Consider the following 12,826-nt stretch of genomic DNA (forward strand, 5'->3'; position numbering starts at 1 on the left):
AAAATGCAAACTGTAAGGTTGCATTGCCTCCAAAATCCTTAAAATGACCAAACAAAAATGACACATGAATCAAAACAGTTCCTTGAAGAAGTCCATCCAGCGTTAAGAGACAATTCTTAGAGTCTGGAACTAGGAATTTTATTTTGCCTTCGCATTACCTGTTAATATTGTAATATATCTACTATATATTTGAGAAATAGTAAAAAAAAAAAAAAAGCTAAAGCAGAGGGCCTGCAATTTTTTAAGAGAATATTATCAGATAAAAGAATGTTTATCCAAAAGAGAAACAGAAATTTATAGTTCTCTTACCTCACCCTCAAATTACAAAGTGAATCCTACATACAAATCTTAAGTCAGGAAGTCAGTAACCTTAGAAGTTATTTCATAAATATTGAAATACTCAAAATACTCACAGAAATGAGTTAATTGATAATAATGATACTACAACAGTGGTTGAAGACAAGCACACTCCTTGTTCATCTATTAACATTCAGCAATGATATCCAGTTTAACGACGTAAGACGGGAAGGACACAAATGAAGATGGTGAGTATGACAGCCAGATTCAACCAATATTACAGGTGATTTTCAAACTGGCAGGTAAAGCTGGAAATTTTCAAAATCTGGGGCGAGAACGGCCTTCCACCGACTGCAAAGGCCCATCTGAGGCTGAAGCCACCAACATACGTGCAACTACTAGATAAACGAGGAACCACCACCAGGACTAAGCCCACAGAAAATCATCCAAACATCAACTGTGCTTCCCGGTCATAAATATCACATTTTAGAAACCACTAAGGTGAAGTTATTATTAGCAGGCTGCGCAGGTGATGAGAGAGAGAAAATAGGGGGAAAAAACCACGTGAACACAGCTTTTCTTTTCTGAAAAGGGAGTCTCGCATCTTCGTCTTTCCTTGGAGGGTGCTTTCACAGTGAGTCCCGGGGGGAGCGTGCTTCCTGGGTGCCCGTGTCGGACTGTGCTAGCCTGAGACAGTGACTCCACGTGGCCCTACAGAAGCCCTGAATTAAGTAGGAGGGCTCTCACCTGAGCTTTTCCCTCATTAATGACTGCCCTGATGCACCACAGAACGCAAGCTTTGGAGAACCGTCCACAGGCCCTGTAAATATCGAGCAGGTACTTCAAATGTTCTATCCTATAAATGCTTTTAACCGTAGCCAAAGAACATCATGGGAATTCACAAAGGTGGTCTGAATAGACGTTCTAACTCAAAGTCCGACAAACAAGGCTTAAAACCTTCAGGAGCTCTTGAAAACCCAGAAATATGCAAAAGGATTAATTGATTGATACCAGTCAGACTGAGAACTCTGTTGGGATGTATTCCCTGGGGTAATCCTGCATAAGCTAACAGGATGGCACTTCACACATCCGATCACAGCTGCTCACTGAAGGGGCAGGGCGGAGCAACAACTTGATCTATTGTGGCCACTAGGGCAGGCCCCAGCTTTGGCCTCCTGGTGCTATTGGTCATATCTGTGTACGTATGCCCATGTGTCTGCCTACAACTTTCCCCACACCCAAATTAGACTTTCAGCTTCTCCAGGGTTTTTTAATTAATGTTTTTTTTTTCTTAAGAACTTCTTGGTAAATAAGCAGTGAGCAGACACTCAAAAAATATTTGGGGATAACAACAACATATTCATCTACTTATTAATTTTATTTATTAAGCAAATAAATACCAGGGGCCTACTAAGTTCAAGGCACAGAACTACATACTGTGCAAGACTGTCATAAAAGGAACTTGTCATGAATCCTACCCTTAATCAGTTTATAGTTTTTAATAAGCCAGATTCTATTTGGTTTGTGCCAAAGAAAAACTCAGCTAAGGTTAAAGACATCTAGGTGCAGACTTTTCTTTCCAGGATCACCTTCATCCTGAGCGCTCATTTGAAGGTTCCAGCAACTCTGAATGGCCTTTGTAGTTCTCCACCCTGGGAAGTGACAGGATGTGAGGAAGAGACCCGAACGGTAAGATGTGGCCCTTTGGGGATTATGGACAGAACCAAGGAGACTATGTCTGACAATTCAGAACAGAGCAGGTATCCACAAAGGACGCTTTACAAGTTTTGTTTACTTCTGACGCAATCCCTCTCCCACTCCATGGCGCCAGGTTTTGACCCCTCGACTGTGTGCACTCATCACAGGTGTGTGTCAGAACCAGCGCGAAGTAAAGGTTACCTTTCTTGAGTCCTTCCCAGGAAAGAGGCATGACGCTGTTTCACATGCATATTCTCATTTTAATACTCATGAGGAATGGTCTTTTAGTTTTCCTAGTTTACTCAAAAGAAAACCGAGGTTGGGGCAAGAGTTTATTCAAAGTCACTGCCACCATTTCACTTGAACTCAGGTCTGTTTGACTCTAAGGGCAGAGTTTTTAATCATTATAGTACACCAATTTTATATTTTATCTCTGGGCTTCAGATAATTCCTTCAAAATTCCCATCTAATGCTCTAATTGGACAAGATTTGTTTTCCTTTACAGTTGAGTCTTAAGGGAGTACAAGAAAAGAAAGCAAAAATTCCACAGAAAAAACAACCTCGTTGGGCATGGAAGAAACAGCTGCATCCACTTTAGGTAAAGTTACATGGCCTCATTTATGGTTGTGGATGAAACAGCATGTTACCATTTGTCTATCCATTTCTCATGGTTTACTAGGAAAATACCATTCGTTTCCCATTACCTTTCTCCTCAAGAGCTGGGATAAAAAGAATATTATTTCCCCTCACATACACATAAAGAAGGAGGAATGAGTTCCCACTTATGTGAAGACCAGAGACTGTCACTTCTTCATCCACCAAGATTCCAAACTTTCTTAGAGTTTTGTTGATTCGTTACGAGAGTTTCCTCTTTAACAACAAAAACAAAACAAACAAATGAAACTTTCAGGAACTCATCTTCCATAAGCCGGGTAATGAGAAAGAAAGAGCACTCCTGATCAAGCAACACCAAAACTTCATCTAATGCACATAAGTACTTCGTCCTGAAATCTTCATTCATTTTCCTTTGAGGATTCTATGTCTCTAGGGAAGAGACATTTTTCCTCCGATAACTTCATCTGAGATTGACAAAAGGCAGAGAGAGGAACCCAAAGAGGCTGATGTTCCTCTAGTCTGACCTTCAGTTGGAATTGTCAAACATGAAGCAGCTTCTACTTCTTTTTCTTTGAAATAAAGGACTTTATTACTCTCTCCTAGATATTAATACTTTCTTTCTTTGAACTCACATGATCCCCCCAAAATGGTACCAGGAATCCTTGAGGTAGCACCAAGTAACTTGGGGTTAAAAGTGAACTTGGATAATATCTCTGTGCCTTTGGCAGAAAAATGCAGGCTCCATCCTGGTTGCTTTTTGGGATCAGTATCACAGGCAGCTCCAGACAGAGTGCCAGGCCCTCATGCCCTCAATTTACACCTCTGTGTGAACCGCTTGTTGGCCACTTCATGAAGACAATGAATCACAGGCCACTTGGAGGGGTGGCCATATACCCTACCACCCACAAACTCTTAAAAATGAAAATAAAATGAATGTCTCTGGACACAGCTTCAGGCAGATTATATATAAATATAATACACGAAAAAAACAAAACAGACATCAGCTATAAGCCAGGTGGGAAATGAAGAATGGAGCTAGTCTATAAATATCACTTTAAAATGTTAGCAAAAATAAGATGTAGTTTATGACACTAAAAGAAGCCTTCAGAGATCTCTTTTTTATGACTGTTTTGAAAAGACAACGTTGATAAGGAAAATCACCACCAAAACACCAAGATGAGGAGAGGAACAGCCAGATGGAGCCCAGCAACATTAGAAAGAATTTCCGAGGCTTGGGAAATGAAACAAATCCTGAGAAATTAACGTGAGGATATCTAAGTGGAGAGCTCCATCCTCTGTAGCATGATACTGACATGATTCAGTTTACCCACCTATTCCAAAAGATCAGGAGACAGAAATGGAAAATGCACAGAAAAATAACAGGAGGAGAGCCCCGAGGAATGAGGTCATTCTAAGTAGGTGAAAAGCAATATGGTGGATTATACTGACAAGAAAAGTAATGAGCAATAGTGAACAACAGCCAACAATGCTTTTAGTATAAACTATATGAATGTGTACATATTATCTTATTTAGTTCTTCAACAGGTGGGTAATATTATTACCCTACTATTTTAAAGATGAGGAATAAATCTATACCGAGAAGTTCAATAACCTCTTCAATATTACAAAGTAAGAAATAGTGGAGGCAGAATTTGAACACAGGTCTGACAACACCTGAGCTTTTAACCAGGATACCACAGGCCCCTCACAGGCCCCTCAAGGTCAAGCATCCCCATTAGAGATTCCAGTTACACCAAGGACGAGCTCTGTGGAATCATGAGATGATATTTGTGAAAGTATATAATACAATTTTTAGCATAAGATCGATATCTAGTTTACTTCTCGTTTTATTGAAACCGATAGTTTTACTCAATCTTAAATTCTAACCTATGACAATCTTTTTCACACTTGGAATGCATACCACAAATTCAATATTTTATCAGTATTATATTCATATATAAAGTATACATTCTATTTTAATCGAGTTCCTACAACAGAAAATTTATATATTTATGCAATTGACAATTTAATACTGTCATGTGCCCTTACTGTTTTATTTTAGACAATTTAAAGTGGAAAAGCCTTCAAAATTAGAGATCATTTTCTTAAAGGAATTAGAAAAGCGCTGAACTCCCACTAGGCCTCAAAAATACTTACTGGTCAATGATCTCAAATCACTAGTGAAGAAGATTGTGGGGCATTCGCCACTTTAAAAGGAACTGAAATAAAATGAAAAGGCCATGGCTCCTCTCTTAGGTTGTAAAAGATTCTGCTTCTCTCATAGCCACGAACTTTCCCGGGGCCAAGGCGCTCGTGTGTACTTGACAGCATGTGGCGAGAGGGTCTGGGTCTGCTGGAGTGTCCAAAGAACGCCTCGAGTCCTCAAAGCTGCTCCTGCTGTGGGCTGCCCACAGGGCAGACGGGAAACCTTTGTACTTGGCTGGCTGCTGGCTACTGTGCACTCTCAGAGCCGCAGCTAGAGCCCCAAACTAAACTTACCATTTTCTGGCTGGTCCTTAATGTCAGCGTCACTTGGCTGGCTGGGACTTTCAGATTGACTTGAATCTGAAAAACATAAAAATACAGCCAAAAATTACAGGCTCTGTGAGGAAAAGTGGACCAGAGGTGCCAGACTTTCTCAGAAGGTCCAGCACACAAACTAGGAATGAGAACATCACAGAAATGACATGATGGGGGAAAAAGGAAAGGAAATTAGAAAAGAGAGAGGGACAATGCCCAGCAGCAGCAGCCGTGCCCCTGCAGAGGACGCTGGGTTCTGCTCACACCTCCAGGGCAGCTGGCTTGTGTGGGATCCTAACCTGAAATGGTTCCACAGAGGCCATTTCCAAACTGCTCCTCTCCATTGTTTACAGACGAGCGCCTGAAAGAGACTCCCTTCCTTACGACACACATCTGAGGCTCGATTCAGAACATAATAAAGTGTCAAAACATATTTTGAAGTTGGTATATAAAAGCAACCCAAACAACAGTAACAAGTTCTGTCGGTATTTAGCTGTGAGTTACAGCAACAGACTATGCAGACTAACACCGTTACAAACAGGAGTCCTAATATTCTAGCGCATTTCCTTGAAATAACAGGATAACTCAAAGACGTCCTTCGGAAAGGTACATGGCTCCCTCACTTTATAAGTATTATTTTTCTCTTGGTCTAATGCATTTGAGAGATCCTAAAAGGGCTTGTTAGCAAAAATAGGTTCTTGTGCACATTTACTGAATTTCATTTATTTTTTTATTTGAAAAATACAATCATTTTCAAACCATAAAAATTAATTCAATTAATTTAACTTCTAAATGGGATAATTTAAAATAAAATTACATTTAACTTTAAAGTGAGATAAAGTTAAGTTAGATCAAAAGAATGTCACAGAATTAGAAGTAAGCATAGTTATGATACATTTTTGGGGGCTAGGAGACAAAAATCAGGAAAAATATTTCAAGGGGAAAATTTTTTGATGTAAAACATTTTCTGGGACTTGAAACAGTATATAACATTATATAAAAAAAAAAAAATTTTTTTTTTTTTTTAAGAAAAACCTCTATATCTCCAGAAAGCCTGGATTGGAACTTTCACTTCCCAAAGTTATAATTGGCTGTCTGAAATTTGACCGCATTTCAGCAAGAGGTTCAACGCAAAATCAAAAGGTCATGACACTAAACTGTGACTACATTGAAAATATTACTTCTATTCCAACAGGTTAGAGCATTACCATTCTCTTTCTTGGAGATATTGCAAAAAGAAGCAGCACTACTAGTGACCCCAGCTCCAGAAATGCTCATTTATCACTTTAGAAAGGCTCCCTGCTTGTAAGCAAATGAAGATTTTAATTATAGGGAAATACTATTAAGAAAATGTCTATTTTTAAGTTTTTAGATGATCTTAATCTGGGGACTATAGAAAAAATTGATTCAAAGGTTCAAACAGCAAAAACTGTGAAAATATGAATTCTTATTTAAGTCTGACAAAGTGACAGCTTTTATCATCCTGTAATAATCACCATAGTGAAGACACAAACAAAAAGCTTTATCGGTCAAAAACTCTAGAGAAATCCATATGAATGAACCACAAAATTAAACACAAAGCCTTCACTGAAAGCCGGAAATGCAAATTTATATTGGACCATATTTGAAATTTTAACTCCCTAAGTTAACATTACTTTTATAGCAAACAATTTGAAAACATGGCATGGTCACCTTCTCTTTTTCTAAGGAAAGGTTCTGTAATTTTGCTGTTAAAAATTACAAATTAAATATTCTGAGACGTAATTAAACATGTTTTAGGACAAAGGTATACCTTTATTATTTTTGTCCTAGAAAATTTTAAACCCTCAATATCCATAATTAAAATTAAAGAAAATACCTAATTTTGTTTCATGGAAAGTTAAATTCTTCCTGATCGTGTCCCAAAATAGATATATAAAATTTTGCCGAATAGATCATTTTCTCTGGAGTAATACTAGCAAACCTAACTTTCTATGTGGTAGCTTAGCTGACATTCCTTCAGGTGTAATATATGTATGATTAATCACTACTTCACGAACAAATGGAAAAATATTTTTTATCTCAATTAACTTAAATACACAATAGCCAATTACTTTTCTGATACTTATCCATTAATATTAAGGATAATGAGATCCAAAAAATTTTTTTAAAAATCTAAAAGTGGACTATGTTCTTTTTACTTTTCTTTACATTTGGCTCACTACTCATCTTTATAGAAATGTAACATGATTATATAAAACAGGAACAGCTACAAAAGATGGCTCCAGGTATGTTCAAAGAAAGTTTAAATTCAAAGCCACAGAAAAAGAAGCGAACCAACAGCCAAGGAGGAGCGGCGGGAACAGGCTCAGGGCTGGTCCAGGAGGGGCCGCTCCTGTGAAAGCTCGGCACAGACACTGCAGGAGGCATCTGGCCACACTGAAAACGGGATTTAATTTCTCCAGTTTTATTCAAAAGCCAGAGATAGTGTTATCCATCTGAGGACCGCATACTGAAGTACAACGTCCTGGTAAGGGACAGGCAAAGCCAGAGATCTACCAGAAAACTTAAATGACCTAAAAACTTGGCTAATTATTTTCTACCATGGCCGTTAATGCCGTTTCTGTTTTGAACCAACAAGGAACAAAATGACCCCGTCCCGGAGCTGTTCTATGCTGAGGACACACAGACTTTTTCTCTGGTATCGCAAAAGGTCACCAACCGCTGTTCAGTATGGAGACAACCAGACGACCAGAATTACAAATTAATTTCTACCCGTACGTAATGGATACAAATGAAAGATCTCTCTTAGGCATTTGCATTAAAATGCTGTCATGAAGGTTAACAATTAACTTACTTCTCTCTTTTTATACGTGGTAGAGGTAACTTTACGTCATTCTCTCGTACAGTTACCACATGGTCAGTTGAGTCCCACCACCGGAAATATTTAGAGGTCGCAGAAAACAAACCCAATTGCCTAGAATGGGATGCCATATCTCATATCTTATATCTGGCAGGGACTTTCTCTGGTTCACTAGTTGAAAGCCAGCAGATCTGTATATTATAATGAAGAGAATATTATTTAAAGTGTGTTTAAACGGAGTTGGAAATGCTATTGTGAGGAAGTACATTAGGGTTATCAATGTTTTTTCCCATCTAGGGATTTGTTTTTTGTTTAAGGAACCCTAGACTTCAACCTAACCTTGAAAAGCAATGTTTCTTTTGGTTTTTAAAAAACTTATGAGCAGAAATTTAACCCTAAAATAGACAAGGCTTGCATGTAGGAGGCTGAGCTGAGACCTCCTAATTGAACCGCTGGCCATCTATCTGTGCATTTTTACGGCGCCTACATCTATACTGCTGGAGTACTCAAAGACATTCCACTATCAATAGAACCACTAGGGAAAGGAATAAAATAAATCCTAAGGCCTGCATATTAGTCTTTGCTTTCATAAAGTGGTGCAACACAAGAACAGAAACCTCGGACGGGATTTGCTACTTCTCTGCATATTCTGGCTCCCAACCTCGCTTCTGCTCCCTAAGCATGGAACCTCAGACAGCACTCCTTTGGGAAAGGCGAAGGAGGACAGAGACATGTCAACATGGTGAAACTGATCAGGCAAAACACAGATACCACTTCCACGTATTTTAAGTTCTTTCGGCATGAAGCAAAGATGGAATGTTGCTAAATCTTCTCTGTGCTCAACCTAGAAGAAAACATCCCGCTCTCCAGTCCTGCTCTCATTGTACACCTCTCTCTTCCATTGCCACTTCTGTTATATTGTACCACAGGGATTTTAAGTTATCTCCTAGGAGAAACTGGGCTCTGAGAAAAGAGTCTCTTTCTTTCTCTTGTCCTGTCCCCCCTGCTGCCCTGGGCTTCCAAGGGTGCCGGGCCCGGCCAAGGATCCAATATCTGCTCAACTAAAGAGACGGATTTTTCACTTGTTTGGCTTTCTAACACTGAACCACTGCCAGTGACTGAATGCACTCAGTTCACACTAAAAGGGGATTAGGACTTAGAAAATGAAAAAGGAGAGCAAACAAGGCCTTTCTTTCTGCTTGACGTCCCACTTCGTGGGGCCTGGTGAGGGAGAGAGAGGCACGTCCCTTTGGTTCGTAGGTGGGAAACGTTGCATGGTGGTTAGACGTTGCGGACAAACACCTCTTATGATCCCCTGGCCGACAGCACAGGAGGCCACCTCCAAATAATGAGAGCTGAAAACAGTGTCTAACACAGAGGAGGCCCCCCAGAAACGTGCGAAAGCTAACATGATGGGCAACAGAGGAATATCTCAAGTATTCGAAAAGTGCAAGGATAAGAGAAATCTGCCACATCTGATGCCCAAAAGCACCTCAGAATCCTAACAACTGTTGTTGTGAGTAACTGATAAAGGAAAGACAGATGCGCTACGGTGAAGAGCCCTTCCTGCCCTCAAATAAACCAGTGTAATTCCTATTGGTCTACGTGATGGCAACAAAAGTCTGTAGACCACGAAAGTACAAATTCTGGTTCCACTCAAAAAATAATTTACCCTAGTTTTCAACCTCCCTAGGTGCATAATGCTTTGGCTAAAGATGAAGTTTGAAAAGCCTCTGTTAGAATTTTGTGTCCAGTTTTTAAATCCCATAAACTAAAAGGTGATATGAAGAAACCTTAAGGCATCCAGAAACGAGTTAACCCAGTGAAAGAAATACAGTGAGATGCCATCTAACAGCACTGGGGTCGTGTATAGTGTGAGAAAGAAAAGGCAAAGACAGGAATGAATACTTTCCTGCAAATAAATGAAGAGTGAGGACCATTCTTGGAGCAAAGGAACATAAGAAATAAGGGCGATTATACTCTGAATACAATAAACTGCTACCCTCTAGAATTAGTCCTTAAAGATGTCCAGAATTTAAGTAAGTTTTTGTTTCTTATGGTTTGGAAAGACGCGTCAGGCCAAAGAATATCAAGATTCATTTTCCCCATATGTTATAATGGAAAACAATCCTACGTCTAGTTGGTAGTGTAAGGTTTAGAATTACTCTAGTCTTATAACATGTTTATTACACTAAGAAAATCAAGAAAATCAAATGGCTATGATAGCCACATTTTGCTTATTAGTCTCATAGCTGCAAGTGTAAGAGAAATATTATTGCAATACTTTAAAATATTTAGAAATACTGCCTATTTTTTCCAGTATCACCTTGACCATAAAGACCAACGTATGAGGAAATATTTGAAAAATCTTTGAGAATGTAGAATTTCAGTGTACAGGTACATTTATGTATATATACAATTTGTAGCATATGTGTAAACACCAATGAATACCACCAGTTAAATACAGTCCATAGTGGTCTTGCAAAGAACAAACAGATACTTGTAATACCATCATTAAATCTGGACCAGTAAAAATATTCAATTATTAGCATTTCCAGAGAATGGATAAAATCCTTTAAGCTTAGTAAATAACCAAACCAATATTTAATGTCAATTAACACAGACAACTGTGGGCACTTGAAAAATTAACTCACAATAACCTAGTTTTTAAAACAGATAAATTATGAGGTGAGTCACACCATAAAAGTTTTCATAGCTTTGAAAATGGAAACACTCCACGGTTCTCTAAATGGGAAGTCTTGTCTTTACTGTATTTAAAATGCAAAACATGACCAGTATTAACGGTCCCAGGAAGCCAGAATTGAGTGTTTGCGTGGATGTGTGTACACGATAACTGCGGTAATGAAAGCACACATAGGAACCCTCCTCCCGGAAGGGAGACGGGGAGACGTGGCAGAGGAAGAGCCCTTGTTCCAAAGGACCAGGCTGGTCTGGGCACACTGGCCCTCGTCTCCTTGAATCCAGATTTGGACAGGAGTGGGAAGGCTATGCTCATGCAGCAGTGACTTGGAAGAGCTCCACCAGACCACCCGGGGCTGCCAGCTGCTCAGGGGACCCACTTCTTGCCACTCCCTCGTATCACATTTTCAGGGCATACTTAAAAGTGTCATCTAATCTAGGTCTCTACCATTTTCTTTCTTGAAACTTTTTCTAAAATGCCTTTCTGAAGAATTTGTGAAATATTAAATTTGCAGGAAATAGAATTTTTGGCATTAATGCTGGTATTCGAGGCCCATCTGTTTAGTAGGGACTGTGGATGATGACGAGACTATTTAGGTTGAAGCGATTCAACTGTCTTATCACCTACTCATAAATGTGTTATTTTCTATGTGCACAAGGAGGTTGGGGAATGATATACGGTTTTAATACGCTGACAGAAAAAATTAAATGGCATAACTATTGTTGTGTTATGACAGTGAGGAGAATCATTTCTAAGCTCTAAAAATTACAAATTCAGTCACTCTGAAAGTAATGACAAAATGACTCAATCTTTAAACCTTCAATCTTTGCATGGGGCTGATTTCAAGTAATGATCAGCTTTTTCAGTGAAGTTATAAATGAAGTCAGTAGCGAGAATATGGTGATTCTAAAAGATATGCAAGCATGATATTAAATTTATAACTTCTTACATTTTCTTTGAAAAGGGTCTATGACTAAAATTCATTTAGGTAATGATAATAGGCAATCACTTTGAATTTTGTTTTTCCCATAACAGGAGCTGTGTTGACATGTGATAGTGACATGTTGATCAATTAAGAACTCAAGTTATTGAGTCAACCTGGTCACCAACCCACTCATGTGTAGACAGAGACCTACTTAAAAAGCCATCACTATAACATTATTGTGTATCAGAATTGTGTTCAATTTCCCCTTTTTAGTCACTTTTTCAAAAACAATATTAATTATAACAGTAAGTTCTTGGAGTTCTTAAACAAAAGAATATATGCTTAAAGATTACTCACATAATCATCTATACAACTTAAAGTAGAAAATTTCCCCGTAAACTTTCACCCTATAAAAACAAATGAATCAAATGAAAATGATGTATAATTAAGTTATAGTACATATGCATTATTTTCATGTATCTGGATATCCGTAAGCATATTTATTAAAATAATAAAATGCCATCTGTTGAGGCTAACCATGCTATTTAGGGTCAGTTAGTACTCTAAGTATTAACTTTTTTTTTTTTTTTAAGATTAGCACCTCAGCTAACAACTGCTGCCAGTCTTTTTTTTTTTCTGCTTTATCTCCCCAAATCCCCTCAGTACATAGTTGTGTATCTTAGCTGCAGGTCCTTCTAGTTGTGGCACGTGGGACGCTGACTCAACGTGGCCTGACAAGCAGTGCCATATCCGTACCCAGGATCCGAACCAGCGAAACCCTGGGCCACGGCAGCAGATCTCGTGAACTTAACCACTCGGCCACAGGGCTGGCCCCAGTATTAACTTTTATTGCGTTCGTATTTCACTACTGAAAGGAGCATGAAACGATAAAGAGATGGTGTCCTAAAAAAATCTCAGCTATATAACTGCTCTGGATCTCGGCTTCTTCATCTGTAAAATGGGGACACTAATGACTATTTTGCATAACTTAACAGAATTGTTGTGTGGATCAAATAAAAGAATGCAAGAAAACCCAGTTTTAAAACCATAAGGTGCCAAAAAAAGAAGTGTACGTTTACCTCTATAATATAAATCTTTCTATCCAAACAAGTTGTTTCTTTTAAAAATTCAACCCCAATCCACACATGACACGTCTGGTATAAAAACATCAGCATCACAGTCCTGGTTTTAAAGAAAAGGTCCTTAATTCCCATATGCTGGGAAAGAG

The 12,826-nt window shown here is 38.7% G+C and overlaps 1 protein-coding gene across 28 annotated transcripts in view; it reads right to left on the bottom strand.

Annotated features, from left to right (window-relative positions):
* NFIA (nuclear factor I A) overlaps positions 1-12,826 on the bottom strand; it is a 520,766-nt gene that overhangs the window by 160,032 nt on the left and 347,908 nt on the right. For 22 of the 28 annotated variants that reach the window (XR_011532492.1, XR_011532488.1, XR_011532491.1 and 19 more), the window contains exon 3: positions 5,110-5,175. The exons of the other annotated variants lie outside the window; for them this stretch is intronic. Coding sequence is in view for 15 of the 22 variants with exons in the window: in XM_070592351.1 (XP_070448452.1) it covers positions 5,110-5,175 (66 nt within the window). In the remaining 7 variants the exon portion in view is untranslated. The remainder of the gene's footprint in view (positions 1-5,109; positions 5,176-12,826) is intronic. 28 annotated transcript variants of the gene reach the window in all.

Source organism: Equus przewalskii, chromosome 24, assembly GCF_037783145.1.
Source record: "Equus przewalskii isolate Varuska chromosome 24, EquPr2, whole genome shotgun sequence".
NCBI classification, from domain to species: domain Eukaryota; kingdom Metazoa; phylum Chordata; class Mammalia; order Perissodactyla; family Equidae; genus Equus; species Equus przewalskii.